We start from the raw sequence: 24801 nt of genomic DNA, 5'->3' as shown, positions 1-24801 counted from the left end.
TAATATATCAAATGGGAACATATTTGTGGTAGAAAAGTAAAAGCTCTTAGAACCAGAGTGGGGAGGAACAGTTGTGCTATGTAAACGCTCTGGGCGGCTTTTAAATTATGATGTGAGTCAAGCAGGCTCTAGCACTGTATTGTCCCAAGTGGACACGGGAGACAGTGTCACAGAGAAGCTACTCCTTGATTGGAGGAAGAGTTCTTCACAATGTTTCCTTGGTGGATAGACTGCGCCCCAGGTGAACTAGCTCAGCTCTATTTTCCCCACCCCCTTTCAGTATCCTTTTGAAGCAAGCAAGCCAGCTCTGTACACAACCCAGATCACATGGACGATAGCGAGCAGCTCCAGTGCAGATGTAGTATAGAAGACTACTTGCTTATTTGCAGGGAACTCCCCTTTTGAACCTCATTAAGTGACGAAATACCATATATTCTTGTCCATAAGCCGATTTTTTTTAGTAAAAAAGGGAAGCACCAGAGAAGGGGGTCGGCTTATGAACGGGTATAGAGAGGGAGAGGTGGGACACAGCCCCTCCCCCCAACAGAGGGAGAAAGGAGAGGCAGCACAGTCAGCAGAGACAGAAGGGAAGAGGAGGGGCCAGAGTCTCTCCGCTTCTGACCATGCTGCTCTCCCCCCCCAGCCTCCGAATCAGCTGCAGTTCCGGGGCTGGCAGGCTGCAGCTGTGCCGCTTGGCCCCGCCCCCCAGACCAGGCTGCGGCTGTGCCGCCCAGCCTGCCGTAGCACACTGTGGCTGTGCCGCCCGGCCCAGCCCACTGGAACATGCTGCGGCCGTGCCGCCCGGTCTGGCCCGCCAGAGCAGGCTGTGGCTGCGCTGCCCAGCCTGCCGGAGCAGCTCCAGCCAGGTCAGAGAGATCCTCCCCGGCCCTCCCCAGATAAGGTGGGAAGGGAGAGTGGGGGTGTCCCGGGCTAGGGGTCATGTGGGGGGTGGTCACAGGCGTTACTCCCCTGACTCCCACCTTCTCCCCTGCCAAAAAATTTCCCCGCCAGTTGCTGTCCCGGCCCGTCAGGGTAAGCAGCTGGCATGCTGGGACACTTTGTTTACTTAGGTTTACCTCCGTGCCTGCGGACACTTGAGGTAAACAAACCATCTCGGCCCACCAGCGGCTTATCCTGATGGCCCGGGAGCCAAAGTTTGCTGACTCCTGAATTACAGGGTCGGCTTATGAACGGGTTATAAAAATTTTCCATTTTTACTTATCCATCTTGGAGGAGGGGGGGTCGGCTTATAAACGAACCAGCTTATGATAAAGTATATACGGTATGCACTTCAGAGATGAGGGGGCAAGGCCAGAGGGACCATGGTTGTTAATAATATAAATATTTGCCAAAAGTTACTACAATAGAAGGCAATACCATGCTAACTTACATTCTGTCATATTTTAATGGTACAGATTTTAGTGACAGCCACTATAGCTCACCCTCTATTGTGGATGCATTGTTTGAAGCCTTTTATTATCCTAGAACTTCACCTAGATGTAGGGGCTCTAGACAGAAACAGCTGTGTGTCCTTGGTTGGCTTTTTCAGAGCCCTAGTTAAACATGCAGTGCTTTCTGATCCTGAGCTGTGACATGGAGAAGGATTAAGCAGTATAAACTAATATTAATACTGTATATTATATTCACCTAAGTAGCGCTAGTTAAAAATGCAGATTCACATCAAATAGCATATTTTATATGTGGCACAGAATGTGGTATAATGTCCTTGTAGGATCGTCTTGTGTCATTCTAAGCTTTCATGTGACAGAATTTTGGTGCCTTTCTTCTCTATTGCTATGCAATGCTATGTTGGTCAAAAATGTAGGATTACATGAGTAGAGAGTAAGTAATTTTTTCTACATTTCAGTGGTGATAATTTTGAATTAGTCATACAAACACATAGCGTACCAGTATGATATGTTTTAGTTAATATTACCATTTCTTTCTCTCTCTCTCTCTTATATCATGTTAGGTGTCCTTTTCATCTTTGGATCTAGTACTCCACACAGAAGCCTTACTTTCCATCATGAACTTTGTCACATATAGTGTTCCATCAGGTGGTCTTACCAGCTCTGATAAGGGATTTGACCCAAAACCTCAAAGAGAGGAACAAAAAAGCGCTGTTCTCAAAGCAGGTATTGTGATATTGGAAATTCCATGTCTTTTATTTGTGATTCAGTAGCTTGCCAGCTGCTGTCAATCAGCATTGTTTGCAAGCAACACAGAGCAGTTCATCTGGCTACACATTAGTCACACACCCAGTTGTACATGGAAAAAGACAGTAGTAACTCACAATGCTAAATATCTGTTTGAACAAAAATCATGTAAGATGAGTTTCTAAGGATATTGACTCTTCTTTTTGGTAATTGCTAAACACTTTCTTGTTGTACAAATACTACTAGCATTAGGTATTTTCCCAGATAGTGAATTAATTTTTATAGACAGTTATCTTGACTGGTTAATTTGCCTGACATTCACATCCACCAAAAGTCTAAAATAAACAAAGTTGGCTTTATCAATGGTTGAGCTATTTCATTAGTATGAATTAGTGAGATTAGGTATGATCATTGCACACTTCCACTTCTTCCCCATTAGCCTCTTGGATAACTTTAATCACCTGAATGAATTAAAATTGGTCACTTGACAAATACATTTCTTTACTATTCCTTATAGGTAGATAAAGTAGTATCCTAATTGAATATTAACAATGGTTGTGAAAAACTAAGGTGATTCTAGTAAAAGATGACAAGGTAGCTGCCATAGTATGTATACCCCTTCATTGCATTTTTCAAACATGTAGCAAGAACTTGTTGGTAGCTTTAACATCTCACTGAAGGAGACAGCATTATAAGTTGAAAAGGGCAGACTAACTTCCTGTAAAACTTATTGGAGCTGCAGAGGATGAGGCATCGTTGTCAGATGTCTTCACTGAACTATGACTCATCAAAACTCACTACACATTACAGTAGTGAAACATACCTGAAGTGTGGTGCTTCATAAGTGTATGTGCCACAACCTTCTCTTGCTGCCTAATATGACAATTCCATATGAATGCTTGCATCTTTTGAAATTTCACCATGTATTTGCCAACTTCCAGACTATATGGAACCACAGTTTATAAGAGGAATCCTAAACCACATTTTCTATTTGTGTTATGTTCGTATCAGCAAGCACTAGTGAACAGTAAAGAGAGTTTTGTTAGAAGCTATTTAAGGATTGGCTAGTTTGGGTTTTTTTAGGGTTATTTTTAAGCCTGATAGGCTTGAGCTTGAAATTGGCTGATTGTCCTAATTGGTCTTGGTCTGTGGCATAGGAGCTGCTTTTCTTCCTACACCTGAAGGCTTCCCTTCCTGTCCAGGATAGACAGTGATTTCTCACTACATTGTGAAGTCTAGTTTTCTTTCCTGAATGTAAAGAATGAACTACAAACTGTGTTTGGAATTATACTATTCTCAGAGGAAGTTTCAAATATGGAAAATGTAACCATATTCTGTTTTGAAGTGATTGCTATGCCTATATTTCATTTGGCTGCTGTTTTTGTCCCAGAACAATGATCAGTCTTCTACACAATGTAATCAAATTTTGCCATAGCTTTGATCAAATAGAGTTAAAATTTCCAAGGTGTTGCAATAGATAACTTTTGAACAGTGTGTGTATATATAAACCTTAATTACTACAAGATGATTTGCATCTGTTAGATTACTGGGATGAATGTGCCCTCTTCTGACCATGGTTATTTCTGCTATATAGTATTTAGTGATGCAGCCCATGAAGATGTATATGACTTGAAACTTACTGCAAAGCTGAATGCATTCAACATTTTTGTCTGTGATCAGAAATGTAACATTGCAGATATTAAAATACAAGGTAAGTTATCAGTTAAGTATTTTGACTAGTAGAGTTTAAAGAGATGCATCATTGCTTTTCCCCCTAAGTTTTTAAAACGCTACTGTAGAAGTTGTACATTAATATTTCAGTAGCATTTATTTAAATTTTTAACAGGAGATGAAAGAGCAACTGAGCATTAATCTGAGATTTTTAATAGCCAAGATACATGTGTGATGGAGGAAAATGTATTTGGCAAAGTGCTTAGTTTTTAATGGGGTGAATTAAAAAAACTTGAGTTGTTAACTCACTAGAAATACTGTGGACTTGATTCTCTAAGAGTAAGGCACTCATCAGTGTTAGTAACTGGTACTCAACCCTGTATTTTCAGAGAAAGTTAGAAATGGTCTTGTCTCTTCATCACCAATCTAAGACTATGTGGTAGAGGGCATAAAGCAAATTGTTAGATCAGAAACTCCTAAGGTTGAACAGCTTGTACCATTTTTGCTAAAATTCAAGAAAGAATGTGTCTTTATTAATGTACTTATGTGAAGGTCCTATTGTATCAGAATCCCTTATTGTGTTTTATACCTGTTGTTACTATGAACTAAAATTGGATTTTTTTTCATCAGGAATGGATGCTTCTGTTTCTATGAAAACTAAAAAGATAAAGGTTTTTTCCAGACTTGAGGACATCATAATCACAAATGTTGATCCAAAGACCATTCATAAAAAGGTGACTTGTGCAATGAGACAAGATTATAGAAATTATGATTTTTAAAAAAATATACATTGACTAAACAGAGCACAATCAATTGCTTAATACATTTTATTGAGATATGTATGTGGAAGACAAACGTGTTGCTTCAAAAATTGTCAAATTAAAAACTACATATATACCAAGGAAATAAAATATTTTCTTTTGAATATTTCATTATTTGCTTAGGTTAGTGTTCTGATATCGCCTTTGGCAAAATGACTAAAATCTCCAGTAAGACAGAAATAGCTAAATGAGATAATAGAATTGAGTGGAATCACTCAAACTTGTGTATCTAGCTATGCTGTATTAAACATAGAATCATAGAAATGTAGGACTGAAAGGAACCTCGGTAGGTCATGTAGACCATCCTGACAGGTGTTTGTCTAACCTGTTCTTAAAACCTCCAGTGATAGAGATTCCATGCCCCTTCACCCCCATGTCATTTGTTTCAGTGCTTAACTACCCTTTCAGTTAGGAAACTTTACCTAATGTTTAAACTAAATCTCCCTTGCTGTAAATTAAGCCCATTAATACTTGTCCTATCCTCAGTGGCTAAGGAGAATAATGTATTTTCCTCTTTATAACAACCTTTTATGTACTTGAAGACTCTTTATCAAGTTGCTCCTCAAGGTCATGTTTTCTAGACCTTAGATCTCTTTTGTTGCTCTCCTCTGTTTCTCCAGTTTGTCCACATCTTTCCTAACTGTGGTGCCAAGAACTGGACACAATGTTCCAGCTGATGCCTTATCAGCACTGAGTAGAGTGGAAGAATCCCTTCTCGTGTCTCAGAATATTTGCTTTTTTTTGTGACAGTATTTAATTGTTGACTCATATTTACTTTGTGATCCACTATAACCCCCATATAATTTTTTGCAGTTCTTCTTCCTAGGCAGTCATTTTTCATTTTGTATTTGTGCAGTTGATTATTCCTTCCTAAGCATAGTACTATGCATTTGTCCTTATTGAATTGCATCCTATTTAGTTCAGACCATTTCTTTAGTTTAAGATCATTTTCAATTGTAATTCTGTTCTGTCCCTCCTAGCTTGGTGTTGTCCTCAAACTCTGCCATTTTCCAAATATTTATGAAGATATTGAATAGAACCAAACTCAGGACAGATATTTACGGACCCCACTTGATATGCCTTTCCAGCTTGACTATGAACCATTGATAGCTACTGTCCGCCAGTACTCAAAGATAATCACTAATGGCTCAGAGATCTCTTTAGCAAGATCTTTCTTAAGATGCACGTTGTCAGGCCCTGCTGACTTGAAGATATCGAATTGTCTAAGTAATTCCTAACTTGTTCATTTCCAGTTTGAGCCTCAGATCCTATCCCATTTACACTGATGTTGACCATATTAGTCATCTGATCACTGCTAATTTTTTTGGTGAAAACTGAAACACAAAAGGCATTTAACGCTGTGTTTCTGTTACTGTCTTTCCCTCCTCATAGAATAATGGGCCTATCCTGTCCTCTGTCTTTCTCTTGTTTCTAATGTATTGGTCAAGTGTTTTCTTGTTACTGTTTGCCTCTCATTTTGTGTCTTGGCCTTTCTCATTTTGTCCCTACATGCTTGTGGTGGTTTTTTTATATTCATCCTTCATAATTTGAACTGGTTTCCACTTCTTGTATGACTTTTTTTCAATATTAGGTCATTAAAGATCTCCTGGTTAAGCCAAGGTAGTCTCTTATCATACTTCTCATCTTTCCTCAGCATTGGGATGGCTTGCGCTTGTGTCCTTAATAATGTCTCTTTAAAGAACTGCCAACTCTCCTGAACTCTGTTTTATCCCTTAGACTTATCCCTTTCCACGAGATTTTACCTACCAATTCTCTGAGTTGGCTAAAGTCTGCTTTGTTAAAGACCATTGTCTTAATTCTACTGTTTGCCTTCCTACCATTCCTTAGAATTATGAACTCATCATTTCATGATCACTTTCACCCAAGGTACCTTCCATCTTCAAATTCTCAACCAATTCATCCTATTTGTCAGAATCAAATCTAGAATAGCCTGTCCCTTGGTTGCTTTCTTCACCTTCTGCAATAAAAAGTTGTCTCCAGTGCATTCCAAAAACTTGTTGGATAATCTCTACCCTGCTGTATTATTTTCCCAATAGATGTCTGGATGATTGAAGTCCCCCATTACCACTAAGTCACATATATTGCTTGTTAATACACTCGTGGTTACATCCTATTTGTTTTAGACAACTTGTGTTACATTCTTGGTCTGTGACAGAATTAACAAAAGGTTACATCAGGATACTAAATACGTATATGTAATAAAATAGCTCAATTCAATTCTTCCAGGCTGTCTCCATAATGGGAGATGAAGTGTTTCGATTCGAAATGGTCCTTTATCCAAACGCTACTGAAGGAGAAGACTACACCGATATGTCCAAGGTGGATGGTAAAATGTGTCTAAAAGTGGGCTGCATTCAGATAGTTTATCTCCATAAATTCTTCATGTCACTTCTGGTAAGATGTTACTAGCATGTATAATTTGGTACATTTAGTTTCAGTTAATAGTTTCTATGCTGCCCAAAAATGCAAGGCAGAAACCTGTTTTATGCCATGTTGTTGTAGCTGTGGTGGTCCCAGGATATGAGAGAGACGAGCTGGGTGAGGTAATATATTTTATTGGACCAACTTTTCTCACCAGCAGAAGTTGGTCTAATAAAAGATTTTACCTCACTCACTTTGTCTCTCTGAAACATAAACATGTAAGACCAAGTTCCTTACCCTGAAGACATGATGTTTAGAAGTTGCACCACTCAGCAAGAGGTTGATAAATACGAAGGGGAATGATGAAGAACAAGAGTGATACGGTGACTTAGTTTTGGCATGTACAAATAGTTGAATGTGAGTGTAAACCCTTCAGATGTAAAGTATCAGAGGGGTAGCCGTGTTAGTCTGAATCTGTAAAAAGCAACAGAGGGTCCTGTGGCACCTTTAAGACTAACAGAAGTATTGGGAGCATAAGCTTTCATGGGTAAGAACCTCACTTCTTCAATCTTGCATCTGAAGAAGTGAGGTTCTTACCCACGAAAGCTTATGCTCCCAATACTTCTGTTAGTCTGAAAGGTGCCACAGGACCCTCTGTTGCTGCCTTCAGATGTAGATATCTTATCAGCCAAAAGTACAACTAGACATAAATGTACATAGTGCATCCTGCTTTAGATGCATGTTCCAAGTAGGGTTGAATTCAACAATGAGTACCCTGCTTAGCTAGCAGATGATCGTGTAAGTGAGGCAGATAGACTTAAGAATTGTGAACTCCAACTTGATTATATTTTAGCAGGGACCAGGGCCAGTGAGAGCGCAAATGGATTAGGCAGGTGCCACAGCCAGCCCCCACTGACAACTTCTGCTTCAGCAGCCTATTGAGTACCTTGAGCTTGTCACCTGGCAGCTCTGCCCCAGTCACCCACCCAGTATCCTGGCATGCTTCACAGGCACCCTCTGCCTAGGAATAAGGGAAGGGCTCAGGGGCTGGCAGTGCAGGGCAGAGGCAGGTGCTTGAGTCAGGCCTGGCCATTACCTATAATGATTCCAATCATGGCATTGTCCAGAGAGAAACAGCAGCTCCGCTGAGCCCCAATCCCTGGGAGGGCCGTGGGGCCAATACTCCAGAGGCCTTGACACCCGTGGGTGGCAGGATGTGGCAGCTTATAGTGGGAATGGCTGCGAACCCTCCAGCTGCTTCCTCTCAGGGCTGGCCTCTTCTCATCTTCTGCCCAGCGGCTCCACCTTGCCCTCTGCCACTTCGTCAGCCGCCACTGCTGTCTGCGTTGCAGCGCCATCCCATGCCGCCCCTAGCTCCACCCATAACTGCGCCGGCGGACCACCCAGGACTGTGTCGCAGCCCACGGTTTGGGAACCCTAATGTAAAGTACTTATTTTTGTGCTACGCGAGATAATGCTGTTTTCCAACAGAACTTCCTGAACAATTTCCAAGCAGCAGAGGAAGCCCTGAGTGCAGCTACAGTCCAGGCTGCAGAAATGGCTGCTTCCAGCATGAAAGATTTTGCTAAGAAGAGCTTCCGCCTTTCAATGGATATCAACTTAAAAGCTCCGGTTGTAGTCATCCCTGAGTCTTCAGTCTCCCATAATGCTCTGGTAGCAGATCTTGGTTTGATCAGAGTTCAGAATGAATTTAAATTGGACTTCACAGATAAATCTTCAGTTCCTCCAGTCATTGACAACATGGATGTGCAACTAACTCATTTGAAGCTATCAAGGTATAAACTACTGTGTGTCCCTTGATACTGAATGTTTATAATTGGTGTTGGAAAACAGTTCAAGTGCCAACAGTGCTCTGCATAGAGTAAGAAGATAAAGCCTGTGCCTCAAAAAATGTAATACCTAAACAGGTTGTACGGATGTCATGGGAGAGGGGGAAGTTGTGCAATGGGAAAGCAAAGTGGTTGATTGAAGAGGCTCAATATGTTAATTGTTAAATCTGCTTTTAAAAAAAAAATTTTTTTTTTTTTTAGTTCTATTTAACACAATGTTTTTAGAGGATAGGAGTAGGATTCCTAGGTTTCCTGGAATGACAAAACTGGTTGTTGTTGTGGGGGTTTTTTTGTTTTTTTTTTAAATACTTGTCTTGGGTTCTTTGGAATTGACACATGAACAGTACAAAGGGTCTTGTGGTTAATTTGTAAACTTATAATCAAGGCACTACCTTTCACTACCAGAATACAGATAAATATTCACACACAGGCTCATATCTTCTGTAGAATTTTATATATACTTTTATTTTGTGCCTCATAAATGTAAAATAAGTAGAAATAAATTAATACATTATTTCTGGGAAAACAGTCTTGTTCTGTAGAGTACTAGAGATAAATGTATTCCATATACTGGCCAGGAACATACGATTGTTGGCCTTGCCACAGTAGTTTTTGCTGACAAGCTAATGTTTGCCTACAATTATTGCATAGTGGTACCTGTGATACTACACTAACCTATACTTTACATAGAAAAGAAGTGCATAACTGCAGAGATTGTGTGATATCTGTGGAAATCTTTACTTGCTAGTGGCAACCACTATATTCTTTTCTCATGAATGCATAAACTAAAACATGTGGTTTGAGCATTGGCATGCTAAACCCAGGGTTGTGAGTTCAATCCTTGAGGGGGCCATTTAGGGATCTGGGGCAAAAATCTGTCTGGGGATTGGTCTTGCTTTGAGCAGGGGGTTGGACTAGAGGACCTCCTGAGGTCCCTTCCAACCCTGATATTCTATGATTAAGATATGATTCTGAGTTGAGATTTGAATGCTCTTTATCGCTGTAGTCCAATAAAAAGGCTGAAGGGCAAAGCTCCAAGCTCTTGGTTTTTGAGCATGGTTTCTGTAGAGAAATCTAGGTTTTCACCTGCTCCATTCTCTTCTAATTTCCCAGCTACTCATGGAGAAGTAGGGGATGAACTGTATGTCATCAGAGATTCAATAGATGTTATTTTTAATCTTTTTCTATGTGTTTTCAGGAGTATTATACCCACCACTTCTCAACCAGATGTTGAAATTTTACAGCCAGTAAATCTGGTTTTGTCTGTCCAGAGAAATTTAGCAGCAGCTTGGTATCATGATATTCCAGCAATTGGGATCAAAGGAGACCTAAAACCTATGCAGGTAACGCCACGGCAAACTAATTGTTGCATTTTAAGTAGTAAGAGATTTCTGTAATGATTAGGCAGATCTTGTAAACTTGTTTTGTAGCACTTTAGCAGGGGCGGCTCCAGGCACCAGGGCACCAAGCGCGTGCCTGGGGCGGCAAGCCGCAGGGGGCGGCCTGCCGGTTGCTGTGGGGGCGGCAGTCAGAGAGCCTTCGGTGGCATGACTGCGAGAGGTCTGCCGGTCCCGCGGCTTCGGGGGCGGGTACGCCAAATCTGCGGGACCAGTGGACCTCCCGCAGGCATGCCGCCGAATCCTCATTACCAGCCAGAACTCCTGCAAGTGCTCCGCCAAAAGCCACCTGACTGCCGTGCTTGGGGCGGCAAAATACATAGAGCCGCCCCAGCACTTTAGGTTCTTGATGCTTACAGAATACTACTGGTATTTTATTTGGTACCGCGGTGTTCCTTGGCTGTCTCTCAGTCATGTACAATTCCAGCCTGACAGTGATCTGATGTGGTTGTAGTGGCAGGTGTTGTATGGCTTCGTTGTAGTCAGATGATTTGGGTGCATGATAAAATGAAGTCTATATTTAGGATCAGCTGATCCTGGCAGAGCTCAAATACCATAGTCTTGTGGATTAATAGCCAGCAGTATCCATCAGCATGAGTTTCCCTTTATTAAGCAGCAACTTAACACAAGCAGACCAAACCTGGCTGCTTTATCATAGAAAGAAAGAAAACTGCTTTGCTAGAATCCAGAAGCTAAGTTGCAGGCTCTGAAACTCAGCTTAGTTTGACTGCCCTGTATTGCACAGTTATTTGAGTGAATGTTAAGTCTTTATCAGTTTTTACTGTAAATAGAAATCATCAGATCTCAGCTTTATCCTCTCACTTTCTTTTCCCATCATTTTCACAGTGTAGCAAGAGTCCCACTTTAATGGCCTCAAGAGTCCCAAATTTTAGCCAGGAATCAGAGTAGGGGTTGCCCTAACCCCTGTACCAGTAAGGAGGAGGGAATTGATATATCAGGCCTTTTTGGCGAGGGCTACCACAGGAGTCGTCTTGTACTAGTATGATCCTTCTGGGATTGGAGAGTTCTGTCCTATGGCCAGAATCCATCAGTGGCATGGCACAAAGTGGGGTACATGGCACAAAAGGAGGCCCAATGTAGTTACTTAAATGTTGTAAGACCTAAATGCATTAACAGCATACATTTCTAGAGACTTTAAGAATTGTCCTGTAAAGGTGTATTGCTGTTTCTTGTAAATAGTATAAATAATTATATATTCATAACATTCTATTTTGCATTATGATTCCTTAATGTTGAATTACTTATTTACTTGGTCATAAAAAGTGTTGGGTCCTAATTTAACACTTCCCAGACTTAATGTTGCCTGCTTTTCTTTTCATTGGCAAAGCATTTCTGTTCCATATGGAATTAACTCACTCTTTTATTAAATAATTATTACGCTATTTGGGGCCAGCAAGCGTTTGAAAATGATGGAGTAGGTTCTTTTTGTTTAAATCGAAAAGAAGCAAATGGCATCTTGGAAAAAGGAAAAATATTCTTCATCTTAGAATTTTTAGACTTCTTCAGCCAAAATTGTTGTTTTTCAATCAAATTACAACCTTGTTCACAGAGGAAACATCCCTTAATTAGAATGTTGGTAGGAATTGCTGGAAAGAAAAGACCTTCACTAACATGGAATGAATTGGACTGAAGTGTCTAGGTTGGGTGATGTGGTGATGGTACTACTAATAAAGAGGCAAGTTCTCAATATGTGTTGATGTGTTTTACAATTTACAGATTGCTCTCAGTGAAGATGACCTAACTGTCCTCATGAAAATTTTGCTGGATAACCTTGGAGACGCTTCTTCTCAGTCAAGTGCTACAGAACAGACCCTTCAAGAAGCTCAAAAAACAAAAAAGGAAAAAGGTCAAAGTGATTCTTATCTCCATGAAGGTATAGCTTTAATCCAAAATTTGGCTCGAGTTCAGAAAAAGATGAGCTGTTTTTAGTTAATAATTGCATGTACTTTGCAAGTATAACATCGGTAAACTAATGAATTGTTCTAGCTGCTGACCTTTGCATACATGGAGCTCGTCTGGCATTGCAGTTAAATGCTGTGTATTTTTTCTTTCTTTTGCTTAGTTATTCATTAGAACTTAAATATTGATATTTGCTTTTGGCTTATTGAATTTACAGCTTAATGGATTATGGAGAAGTTACAGAATACAACAAAATCTGTAGCTAAGGGAAGAGTAGTGATACTACTATGAAGCTGAATAAAAACTGAAGAATATTTATTAAGATATTTACACTTATTGCTCTTGTAAAACAAGTTTCATTTGTCAGGTCAACATAATAAATTGCTTCCATAGATGTAGTTTCTTGAGGTAAAGTGACAACCCACGCAGACCCTAAATGATAAAACCAAATAGATTCAAAGACATACTTAAATGCACGTGCTGTTGTATTTAGCTGGAATATATGGGCCCAAAGAGTCAAAGGTGTTAACAAGATCCTGTCACTGTCCACTTTGAAGAGTCTTAAACAAGGTTTAGAGCTTGGTATACAGAGATCTCAGCTTGCTCAGTACTATTGCAAACACACCTTTAAAAATTCTTTTAACCTTTTATTATGGATACAGAAAAGAAGAAATTAGTTAAAACATTTGAAATCTAAAGTATTAAATAAGGATTTCATTTTAGCACCATCTGCTGTTCCCTTTTGTTGGAGAGAGTTTTTAGAAGGAAAAACCTCCTCCTTTGACAGTCAAGACGGTAATAGCTGCTCTTTTGGAGAAAAGAGAAGTTGATAGAGATGGGTTGGTGCTAGTGTTGCTGTTAAAATCTTATCCCATTTCTTAGAAGACAAAACAAGACAGACATGCACAACAGGGAAGAGAAAACAGGAGCAAAGATAGGAAATGCAGCTTCTGGCTCTGGTGTTGACTTTCACTTGCAGAGGGGACTGGTAAGGGAAGTGGATTGGGCAAACATATTAATGGACCTAAAGGCAGATGATGCCTGGGATTATTTTAAGTTAAAGCTGCATGAGCTGTCGGAGGCCTGTATCCCTAAAAAGGGAAAAAGGTTAGTAAGCAAGAGATTTAGACCGAGCTGGATGAGCGACCGTCTCAAAGGGGCGATTGGGAAAAAACAGAAAGCGTACAAAGAGTGGAAGAGGGGAGGGATCAGTAAGGAAACTTACCTTAGTGAGGTCAGAGCATGTAGAGATAGAGTGAGAAAGGCCAAAAGCCATGTAGAGTTGGACCTTGAGAGGGGAATTAAAAGCAATAGTAAGAGGTTTTACAGCCATATAAATAGGAAGAAAGCAAAGAAAGAAGTGGGACCGCTGATGACTATAGCTGGAGAGGAGATTAAGGATAATCTAGGCATGGCACAATATCTTAACGAATATTTTGCATCGGTGTTTAATGAGGCCAATGAAGGGATTAGGAATATTAGCAGCGTGACAGAGGGGGATACAGGAGGGGGGATTATCGTATCCGAGGTAGAAACCAAACTTGAACACCTTAATGGGACTAAGTCGGGCGGGCCGGATGGTCTTCATCCGAGAATATTGAAGGAATTGGCCGGGAAATAGCAGGCCCCTTAGCGATAATTTTTAATGAATCTGTAAACACAGGGGTGGTTCCGTTAGACTGGAGAATAGCTAATGTGGTTCCTATTTTCAAGAAAGGGAAAAAAAGTGACCCGGGTAACTACAGGCCTGTTAGTTTAACATCTGTAGTGTGCAAGGTCCTGGAGAAAATTCTAAAGGAGAAAGTAGTTGGGGACCTTGAGGTCAATGGCAATTGCGACAAATTACAACATGGTTTTACGAAGGGCAGATCATGCCAAACCAATCTGATCTCCTTCTTCGAGAAAGTAACGGACTTGTTGGATAAGGGAAATGCGGTGGACCTAATATACCTTGATTTCAGTAAAGCGTTTGACACTGTACCGCATGAGGAATTATTGGTTAAACTGGAAAGGATGGGGATGGATATGAAAATCCGGAGGTGGATAAGGAACTGGTTAATGGGGAGAATGCAGCGGGTCGTATTGAAGGGTGAACTGTCAGGTTGGAGGGAGGTCACCAGTGGAGTTCCTCAAGGTTCGGTTTTGGGACCCATTTTATTTAATCTATTTATTACTGACCTAGGAACCTATTGTAGGAGTGGGCTGATAAAGTTTGCGGATGACACGAAGCTGGGAGGTATTGCCAATTCAGAGGAGGATAGGGATATTCTGCAGGAAGACTTGAATGACCTTGTGAATTGGAGTATCAGAAATAGGATGAAATTTAATAGTGAAAAGTGTAAGGTGATGCATTTAGGGATGACTAACAACAATTTTAGTTACAAGCTGGGGACGCATCGGTTAGGAGTAACGGAGGAGGAGAAAGACCTCGGGGTCCTTGTAGACCGCAGGATGACTATGAGTCAACAATGTGACGTGGCGGTGAAAAAAGCCAATGCGGTCTTGGGATGCATTAGGCGAGGTATATCTAGTAGGGATAAGGAGGTGCTGCTTCCGTTTTATAAGGCGCTGGTGAGACCTCATTTGGAGTACCGTGTGCAGTTCTGGTCTCCCATGTTTAAAAAAGATGAACTCAAACTGGAACGGGTACAGAGAAGGGCCACTAGGATGATCAGAGGAATGGAAAACCTGTCGTATGAAAGGAGACTAGAGGAGCTCGGGTTGTTTAGCCTGACCAAACGAAGGCTGAGGGGGGATATGATTGCTCTCTTTAAATATATCAGAGGGATAAATACCAGGGAGGGAGAGGAATTATTCCAGCTCAGTACAAATGTGGACACGAGAACAAATGGATATAAACTGGCCGTGGGGAAGTTTAGGCTTGAAATTAGACGAAGGTTTCTGACCGTCAGAGGGGTGAAATACTGGAACAGCCTTCCGAGGGAAACGGTGGGGGCGAAGGACCTGTCTGGTTTTAAGATTAAGCTAGATAAGTTTATGGAGGGAATGGTTTAATGGAAAAACATGATTTTAGTCAAAGGAATACCGTGCCATGGCAGGTAAATAGTATAATGGCTAACGAGGGTCAGGCTGGAGAATCTTGCCTACATGCTCGGAGTTTTTACTGATCGCCATTTTGGGGTCGGGAAGGAATTTTCCTCCAGGATAGATTGGCAGAGGCCCTGGAGGTTTTTCGCCTTCCTCCGCAGCATAGGGCAGGGATCGCTAGCAGGAGGATTCTCTGCTAATTGAAGTCTCTAAGCCGCAGGTTTTGGGGACTTCAACAGCAGAGTCAAGGGGAAGGGTAGGGACGGCTTTGCGGCCTGCATCATGCAGGGGGTCAGACCAGATGATCATAATGGTCCCTTCTGACCTTAAAGTCTATGAGTCTATGAGAGAGTTGCTGTTGGAGAAACACAGACACAGCTCATGGTCTTATCTACCACGTCCAGAAATGGAAAAAGTGTACCAGCATCAGGCTGTTTAGAGCATTGCTTTTAATTGCCTCTTCCTGGTCACAGGGTAACAGCAGTGTTGCAAAATATACAGTCTTGGCCAGCTTATAATTACGCAGTGGGGAAAAAGGAGTAGGATAGGCAGGGCCGGCTCCAGGGTTTTGGCCGCCCCAAGCAGCCAAAAAAAAAGTCGCGATCTGCGGCAGCAGTTCGGCGGGAGGTCCTTCACTCTGAGCGGGAGTGAGGGACCGTCCGCCGAATAGCTGGACACGCCGCCCCTCTCCGAAGTGGCCACCCCAAGCATGTGCTTGGTAAGCTGGTGCCTGGAACGGGCCCTGAGGATAGGAAAGAGAAGAAATAAAGTGGGGCAGGAAAAGGACACGTGGCAGGCAAAGAGACAAATTATCTAATCCCGCTAGATGTATGGGATTCAGCTGGAGCCAGTCGAGGTAGCAATGTCATATGGGTCTTTGGCCTCATCTGGTCTGGACATCTTTCATATTGGGATGACAAAGGCTCAGGGTCCCAGAAGATGGTGAGAGTGGCAACCACAATGGTTAAACCAGATCCAGTAGCCAGTATCTTCCCCAAAATCACTTTTTTTTTTTTTTTTTTTTTTTTAAAGGATCCCAGAAAGGAATGATGGGTGGAATAGCCCATCCTCTCATTTTGTCTACCAATTAGGCCTAGTTTCTAATGAACCTATTTTGGTTCATTGATTTTTCGGTCTCTCACTGTCTTGTTTATCAGGCATGATCTTAACACAATCTTTGAATTGTATCAGGAGGTCTTTTTGTTGGGACTAATTCAGACTTAGCCTTCTGAATTTGAAAGATACTATTAAGCTTTTTGGGACATATTCTAATAGACTTCTTGGTTTTTAAAAGCAAAATTAAGTTGTTGTGAGTGTATGAAATTTTCTTTCAATTTGCAGATCCTGGTCTCACTTCAGGGCAAACAGATATTTCTGCATCACAGCCTCCTGTGGAATATTATTCAACTCTTAAATTTGACTTCAACTTTGAGTCACTTTCAATAGTTCTTTACAGCAATGACCATAATCAGGTATGTGGTGAAATCTTCTAAAAGCTGGGGGGAAAATGTCAATTTTTTTGTCAGTAAAATTCATGGTAGGAGAATAAAAACATTCTCTATTCTTGTTAACTTTGTATGACACCTTTGCTGCAGTAGAACTTAAGATTTACATTCTGTTACTTATGATCCACTTGGGTAAAATTGTTACATACTTTTCCATCTTAATAGATACTACTAGGAATATGGTAAACCAGTTCACATGAAAAATTATATATGTGCATATTTGAAACATCATTCCAGTTCACACTGGGCATTAGGCTTTATTATGTAAAATGGAAACTGCATTATTGAGCTAAAAAGGGCAATTGATTAAAAAAATTGTGAAGTGTTGAGACAAATGAGATGCACAAGTGAGGCTAATCTTGAAAAATGTGAAGTGTTTGTAGGTGGCTATAAGGCAAATGCTAAATCGGCTCTTAGTGGCCCCTGGGGATGCCTTTGGCAACAACTGACACATGGGAATGTTTATTTAAAATTAAACAAAAACTTCTGCATGTATGTCTGTCTTAAACACTAGGCATAATGAAAAAATGTTGGTTTCAGGTTATGACCTTGTAATTATTGTGGTGTTCTTGGATTTGTAAACGCTGACAGACAGCATAATATGGTTAAATGCAGAGGCCCCAACTTAATTTAAAACTATAATCTAACTGGATTGACGGCCCCAAACTAACCTGCAAGGTTGTGCTGATGCAGATGTCAAAGAACACCAATAGCGTGGTTGGACTGTAAATACGATGGTAACTGTGGAGCAACCCTCCTTTTGCACCCTCAGGCATGCCCAAGAACTCTGACTGGAATCCAAAGTCCTAGCCTGCCCCCCTTCTTTACAGTAGAAGTCAGGGAGAGAGGCTGAGATGAACCACAAGCTGTGAGAGACATCAATGCGTGCCCACTCACCATGCACATTGTACCCAGGACCAATACCTAAACAGACCACTGGGTTACAGAAACCTCTGACTGACTCTTTCTACCCACTGATTTCACTGGAACCAGCCAACATTGGGACAGTTGTGATTTAAACCCTCAAAACCAGAACACCTAGATTCTGGCTGGGTGAAAGATGAAAAAACCCAGAGCAGTTTGCTAATTTGGTTATATGGGGATAAATCCCTTTCAGACCCCAAAACTGGCTATTAGCTTTAGCTCCCAGCATCATCACTAGAGATCCAGCAACTACCTTTCCACAGTGACAAGACCCACATGCACACGCGCTCTACCCCACCAGGCAGGAGCCAATTGCCCAGTTCCATCCCCACCACTTGATGCCAGCAGTAATGGGTTGGACAGGCCCAGGAGCCCAGGCCCCAGGGGTGGCTCTGGCTTTTTTGCTGCCCCAAGCAAAAAAGCCTCACGCTGCCCCTTGGCGGGAGCGCGGCAGGGGAGGGCGCCGAGCCCGGCCGCGGCCCAGCTCTCCCCGGCGGGCGGAGCGCTGGGGGGAGGGCGGCGAGCCCGGCCGGGGCCCCGCTCTCCCCAACCGGCCAGAGCGCTGTGGGGAGGGCGGCAAGCCCGCCGCTGGCCCCGCTCTCCCCGACCGGCCGGAGCGCCGCGAGCCCGGCTGGGGCCCTGCTCTCCCCGACCGGCCGGAGCGCTGGGGGAGGGCGGCGAGCCTAGCCGCGGCCCTGCCCTCGATCCTCCAGGTGCCGCTCTAAGCTCTCTGCCTGGAGCTGGCCCTGCCAGGCCCAAGATGCAACATACGACCCCTCCCCCCACCCTGAGCATGAGGTGGAGAAGGGGTGGGAGAGAAAGTAAAGTAGAGGGGGGCAGTTGCTCCCAGCTGAGATTTTTGTCCTCTCCCCTGGTTAAACCCATACTCTGGCTAGTGAAATTAACTTTTGGTGTCACTGATGTGACAAAAATCGCATATGTTGTAGCTATATGATGTACCTGAATCACACTCTTGTTAATTATGCAGAATGAATTCCATTCTTCACTCGCTTGATATCTGAGCTTCCTCAAATTTACTGTGTAATATCCCAAATTTTCAGATAGAATATAAATTTCTCCTCCCCCTCCATCACTGTTTGTGTGGAATTGAACTTAATAAACTACTAGCATAAAATCAGTTATATACAATGAATCATTCCAAAAGTATAGTTTACTCTTTCATGGATTAAAGTAGACTTTTCCTCACTCATTTTTAAATGAAAGAAACCATAATGCATCATTTGATTTCTGAAAGCTTGTAGTAGTACCTAAACCAGAAGCTTCTGAAACAGAAATAGCAGAATTAGAATTGCCAGAAAAAAACAGTTAAAAAACAAAACAAAAAGACCTACTCTCATTTATGCTTAATTTCCAATTCTGGTTGTTCCCAGCAGTGATCTAGTACCAATAAAATATCCTAAAGGCAACAATGATGCACATAATTATTACCACAATTCTTGAATCATAAATGTAGTTTGATAAAAGGTGCTAAGAAAAGTTGTTTGAGATTGGGATCAACTTAACTATTAAATGTTTAGTGGGCTCGGAATGGTACCATAATAATCAGGGCCTTGGCAAGCCTGAATTTGACATGGTTTGTCGTGGTAGCCGTAAGTACAGCCAAAATACCAGTTTTTGTTGCTTACAAGCTTCAGTTAATTGAGCATGATAGATCACACCAGGTTACTTTTTTCTTCTTTGCTGTCATCCTTCCCATGTATGCTTGGTGCAGTTTGGAGATGCCTCAGTTGCGTTCTTGCCCATTTGCCATAGGACAAATACAATAGATGAGAAATTCATAGTATAGGCTTCAGGAGGATCAGATGAATTGCTGTCAAAGTCTTTATTGTTCATACTTGTTAAAGTAGTTTAAGAAAATACTAAAAAACGCCCATAGTATATGAAGCAAATATTTATCCTACAAGAATGATATACACCTGGCTTTCTATACTTTATCAGGTGGGATATAGACTGGCTTTTTGACAAAGACAACTTCGGTTCTATTGGTCAGTTATCTCTCCTGGTAGTGGATATAGATCACCTTTGATATTGTTAATCATGAGATGGTGTTAATCCATCTAGGAACTACGGTACTGAATGAGGCTGCTGTTAAGTTGGTTTATTTTCTCCCCTCAGTAGTTGTGGGCAACTGCTTTTCTTGGCAAAGAGATCTTCTGTAGGATGTCTTTCAGTCACACCTGATAGTTTGTGTGCGCACATATGTGTGCACATGTACGCAGCTAAGGAATTTAGTCGAGGCTTATTTTGAGTCTGCTGATGACACAAAACTGTCTCTGTAATTCATCTGACTCAGATGATGCAGTTCAGCACCTCAGCCTTGGTTGCTCTCATCCATGTTCTAATCTCATCTAAATTAAGTATAACTTCTCTCGTAACCAAATCATAAAGTACATTCAATCTCTAACATAAGCAGAAATACACTTATGTTTAATCTTCCATTCCCCATAATTGTTTCCCACTGTTTTTGTAGCAGTCCCTACTTTCACTGCATAGTGACAGTTTACGCCTTGGTGAACTCAGACTACATCTCATGGCATCATCAGGGAAGATGTTTTCAGATGGTTCAATGGATGTTAATATTAAACTCAAGACGTGTACCCTGGATGATCTCAGAGAAGGGATTCAGAAAGTAACAGCGAGGTTAGTTGAACGCGTCGCAAATGAAGAGCTGCAGTGAAAGTGTTATCCCTTGTAAATTACTTTTGGGAGGAATGTTGGCAGCTTTACTCAAATTTTATAAATAAACGTTAGGTATACTTTGTTGTATATATTTGCTGAGCCATGGAATAATAGTATGGACAACTGTCAAAATAGAGCTGCCAGACACGGAAAGAGAAGTAAATAGGAGGCCTGGATATCTGGAACTTCATAAAGCTTGGAATTGCTGGCTCAAGTTGAACTCCGTTTAGAGTTAGGTTGTTTTGTGTACTTACAAACTTGATTCACATTTCCTGTCACACTATATCAGTTTTTGAAATGTTGTAATAAAATACGCTAGACTACGTTTGTATGACTGTAAAACAGAATTCATACTTGTCCCTAGTTTCTTTGCTTATTGAACACAAAAGGAATTCATTACTTTTGAGCTGGGATATATTGAAATAAGTGACTTTGAGGAGAAAGAATGCATTCCATTACCACTCCCCTTCTCTATCCAAATTCTTCTAATGCTATAAAAGTTCATTAAAATAATGCTTTTTACATTTATTGTTTTTCAGAATGATTGACAAGAAATGCGGCAAGACAGATAATTATATGATTGATATAAACTACAAGCAAGATACAAATGGGATTAAAATAGTTGCTATCCTTGATAAACTATATGTGTGCGCCAGTGTGGAGTTCCTGCTAACAGTGGCAGACTTCTTTATTAAATCTATGCCAACAGCTTCAACTGAAAGGTCTACTCAGGTTCAGTTAAAGCATGTCCCTGGAAAGCCCAAAAATGAAAAAGGTTTGTAAAAATGTATCTAGCTTTTTAAGGAGTCTCTGGGGGAAAGGAAACATCCAGAATCACATAACTTGCTGATATTTTTTGAAGTTGTGTGGAACAGTATATCAAAGGGCAGTGTTAAGTCCCCAAAATGAAGATAAATATGGTCAGTTAAGGTGCCAGAGATCATACTGAACTGAACAGTAATCTTATCTAACTCTTGCTGTCATACAACACCTAAGGTATGTTCTCCAGAGATCTTAATAGGCTGGGATCAATTTCTACAGTGACACTAGAAGTATTTTTCCCTGTTACAGTAAATTTTGTAAAAATAACTTGCATACCTATTTTTTTCACCCAGCAGTTGCTGTATATCTGTAGGCACTGAAAAAGCACTTAAATATTCAAAGGAAGCACACTTAAATTATCATACTGCTATATGGACCATTAGTCTAAGCATAGTTCTCTGCTTTTAAGAAAGCAAGAAAGTGAAGAGAGAAACAGCACACTTTAAATGCAGGTTACAAAGAGCATTTGATCTTACATATAGGCTTTTGGAGTGTAAAATTCCTCCTTGGCTAAAGAAGACTTGAGAACAACACTGAGTTCCCTAGTTTGAAATTTTGGGGATATTTTTAGTTAAAAATCCAAAACCTACCTGCCTTCCCCTGCCTGGTAGAATTCTAAGGCTCCAACACTGCAATATGATTTAAATAAGAAAAAGATGCAATTTGTTTTTCAGAACAGCTTTGGTCTAATATGATGAATAATTTCTTTCTGTTCATAGGGCAGGGATCAGGAATTCAGGCTGTATCTTGACTGATCCTGCAAAAATTCAGTGTTGAAGCTTTTCCTCTAAACGAAATATTTGCTTTCCTTTTACTTATGGTATCACAAGGCATCTGTTTCCCATATGCCTTTGGCTTCTCCAGCTGCAACATATGGAACTCTCTAACTTCAATATAATCTCTTGTAGGGGAACATGGAGAACTTTGTGCTCTGTAAAGAGACCTCTTTCTGAGAAATATACTCATAAAGACTTGGAAATAGGAGGTTGAGTAATTTTTAATATTAGGAACTACAAGTAGATGTTTATAGTAGCTTTTTATTCAGTTGGGGGTGGGTGGTGTTTGTTTTGTTTTGTATTTTGTTTTTGTTTTTGTTTTTTTGGTTTGGTTTTTTTGCTTAAGTGATCACTTTATACCTGGCTCCCACTGTTTTCAACAAGCCTTTTCATGTACAGCTCCTTTTTCTGGCTACTGGCGGATTATGCAATGTATTTTTTATAGGACACACAGGGTTCTAGTAAATGGCTGTGATGAAACCAAGTCACAGCATAACGTGTCATAATTTGAGGAAAACCTTAATGAAGTCCTGCTTCGGATCAGAAACTAGGAACAGGTTTCTTTAGATTTTCTTTTTCTACTGTATAAAATCACAATCCTTCTTAATCCGCCATAAAGTAATGGTTGGATAGCATTTCTAATGATGTAATTTAAGATGTAATATAAGTATGTCTCTCAGTACTTTTTTCTTTTTGTCCAGAGGGTTCCTTACGGCCAAACATGACGGTAAAAGCAGTGATCCTGGATCCAGAAATTGTATTTGTTGCCAATTTGACCAAGGCTGATGCTCCTGCCTTAAAAGCTTCATTCCAGTGTGATTTCTCTTTATCATCTGATAAGCTTGTACAAAGGATGACAGCTCAAGTGAAGGATGTAAAAGTGCTGGCCTGTGCTTTCCTCAGAGAAAAGCAGGACAAGAATATCACAACTGTAAGAAAACTATTCCAATGCTTCACACGCAAGGAAACTAGACGCAGAACTGTTGGTTCATATAGCCTTTAATCAGTCGCGCCTCCCTCCGCCCCCGCCCCCCAAATAAAAAAAAGGTCCGGCTCAGTTCCAGGGTAACATGAAGAGATGTGTAAGGGGGCGGGGGCGCGAGGCAGAGCAATTGTATTGTGCCTTGAAGAGATAACTGATTTGGGCTATTTTGGTCAAAGGGAAGGGAGCTAGTTCCAAAAGTGATGGAATCACCTAGAGAATGCTGTGATATTCCCTTCATCTTAAATCAAAGAAGCTGCAGCTTCAGCACCTCTGCTGGTGTCAATATTGCATGTGGAGAGAGGCCACATATAATTAAAACATTAAGTTGGTATGGGTGGCGTGTTCTTTCTGATTTGTACAAATATACTGTTAACCCCCATTTCCCCAGCTCCGTTTCATTCTATTTGCTCACAGGCCAACATGTCTGAGCTCCATAAGCCACCTCTCCAATTGCTTCTGCCCTTCCTTCCCCATCCCCCAAGGAAAAGGGAAAGTTCAACTTCAAATCCCAGATCTCACTTAGAAATATTACAGAAAAAGTTGTAAAACTATGGAGCATAATCACATTCAGTGAAAGTTTTCTTCCTAGAGAAGACACTGATTATATAGTGGTTTTTTATTTAAAAATCTGTTTTAGCAAAAGCTTGTGAGCTTGAGCATAAAGCAGAAATTGATGATAGCAAGAACATATTGTAGATAGGAAACTAAAGTTAACTTACTAATGATGAGTTAAGGATAGTTAATATGAAGTCAACAGTTTTCTATTGTGGGTTAGATTTGAGTCTGTAGGGTTAGCCTTGACTAGTATGGGCAACTGGTAACAGCATTACTCCAGAAGTAGCACTGTGGAAGTCCACTGGGCTCCTCCTCCTCTTTTGCTGAGAGTGTGGGGAGTAACTTGTTAAACCTCTATTCAGGAAGTCGCTTACTCACCCCAGGAATCTGGTCAGCTCTGTCCACTCCCTGCCCTTCAGTCCTCTTGCTCACAGGAGAGTATTTGGTGCACAACTACTGGAGTCTCTGCCTCCATGCCAGCTGTATTCCCCTGAAACAGCTGCATAGCTCCGTGCTTTTTGCCAAGTGTTAAGTCCCTTTGGCCATTAATTAGAAAGATATGGGGGAAAAACATTTTTAAAAGGTGGAAGGTTGGAATTAATTTATTTCATAACCATAAATTCAAATACTCCCTTCAGGTGTTACAGCCTTGTTCTTTGGTTGTGGAAAACATGACACATGTTTCAGGAGTACAAAGTATGGCAGTGACAATAGAACAACTTATTATAAAGGTTAGTAATATTGTTAAAAATTGACTTAGAAAAAGCAATTACGCTTCTCAGACTAAAATTTTAACATGTTTTTATTTTTTTATTTTTATTGCTGTGCAAAGTTTCCATTTAGACCATCAAAATTCTATGTGTAATTTTGGTGTGGATGTCAAAACATTTTGGTAATACTACTATGAACAAGCACTGATAGTTCAGAGATGTTTTAAAATACAGTGTACTGAATTATTAATTAGTATTAATATATACTCAGTTTGTAATCTGGTCAGTTTAAAAAAAAATCAGATAGTACCCTTTTTCCTGAGTCTCCAGCCAATCTTTTTGGTTTCACAATTGGTTTTTCCTATTTTTAAAACATATTTTCCTCCATTACTGAGTGCAAGACCTACATCTGTAATGTAAGTTGATAGTTGCTTGAAATTTATGCACAATTACTTCTCTGCAAATGGCATAATTTGATAATTCTTAGAATGAAGCACTAATAACAGTTGTAAAATACCTTTCACTTAATGGCTTAATCAGTAATTTAAGGATAGCTACAATAAGAATCTTCACTTGACA

At 40.8% G+C, this 24801-nt stretch overlaps 1 protein-coding gene across 8 annotated transcripts in view; it reads left to right on the top strand.

Annotated features, from left to right (window-relative positions):
- VPS13C (vacuolar protein sorting 13 homolog C) overlaps positions 1-24801 on the top strand; it is a 213820-nt gene that overhangs the window by 107706 nt on the left and 81313 nt on the right. For all 8 annotated transcript variants that reach the window (XM_065558347.1, XM_042853814.2, XM_005285023.5 and 5 more), the window contains 12 exons: positions 1973-2135; positions 3751-3867; positions 4458-4561; positions 6896-7063; positions 8522-8826; positions 10079-10223; positions 12015-12171; positions 16587-16717; positions 20166-20335; positions 20914-21149; positions 22674-22903; positions 24151-24243. In XM_065558347.1, the coding sequence (XP_065414419.1) occupies positions 1973-2135; positions 3751-3867; positions 4458-4561; positions 6896-7063; positions 8522-8826; positions 10079-10223; positions 12015-12171; positions 16587-16717; positions 20166-20335; positions 20914-21149; positions 22674-22903; positions 24151-24243 (2019 nt within the window). The remainder of the gene's footprint in view (positions 1-1972; positions 2136-3750; positions 3868-4457; positions 4562-6895; positions 7064-8521; positions 8827-10078; positions 10224-12014; positions 12172-16586; positions 16718-20165; positions 20336-20913; positions 21150-22673; positions 22904-24150; positions 24244-24801) is intronic.

This window comes from Chrysemys picta, chromosome 10 (genome assembly GCF_011386835.1).
Source record: "Chrysemys picta bellii isolate R12L10 chromosome 10, ASM1138683v2, whole genome shotgun sequence".
Taxonomy (NCBI): Eukaryota; Metazoa; Chordata; order Testudines; family Emydidae; genus Chrysemys; species Chrysemys picta.
This window is presented reverse-complemented; position numbering and strand designations above follow the sequence as displayed.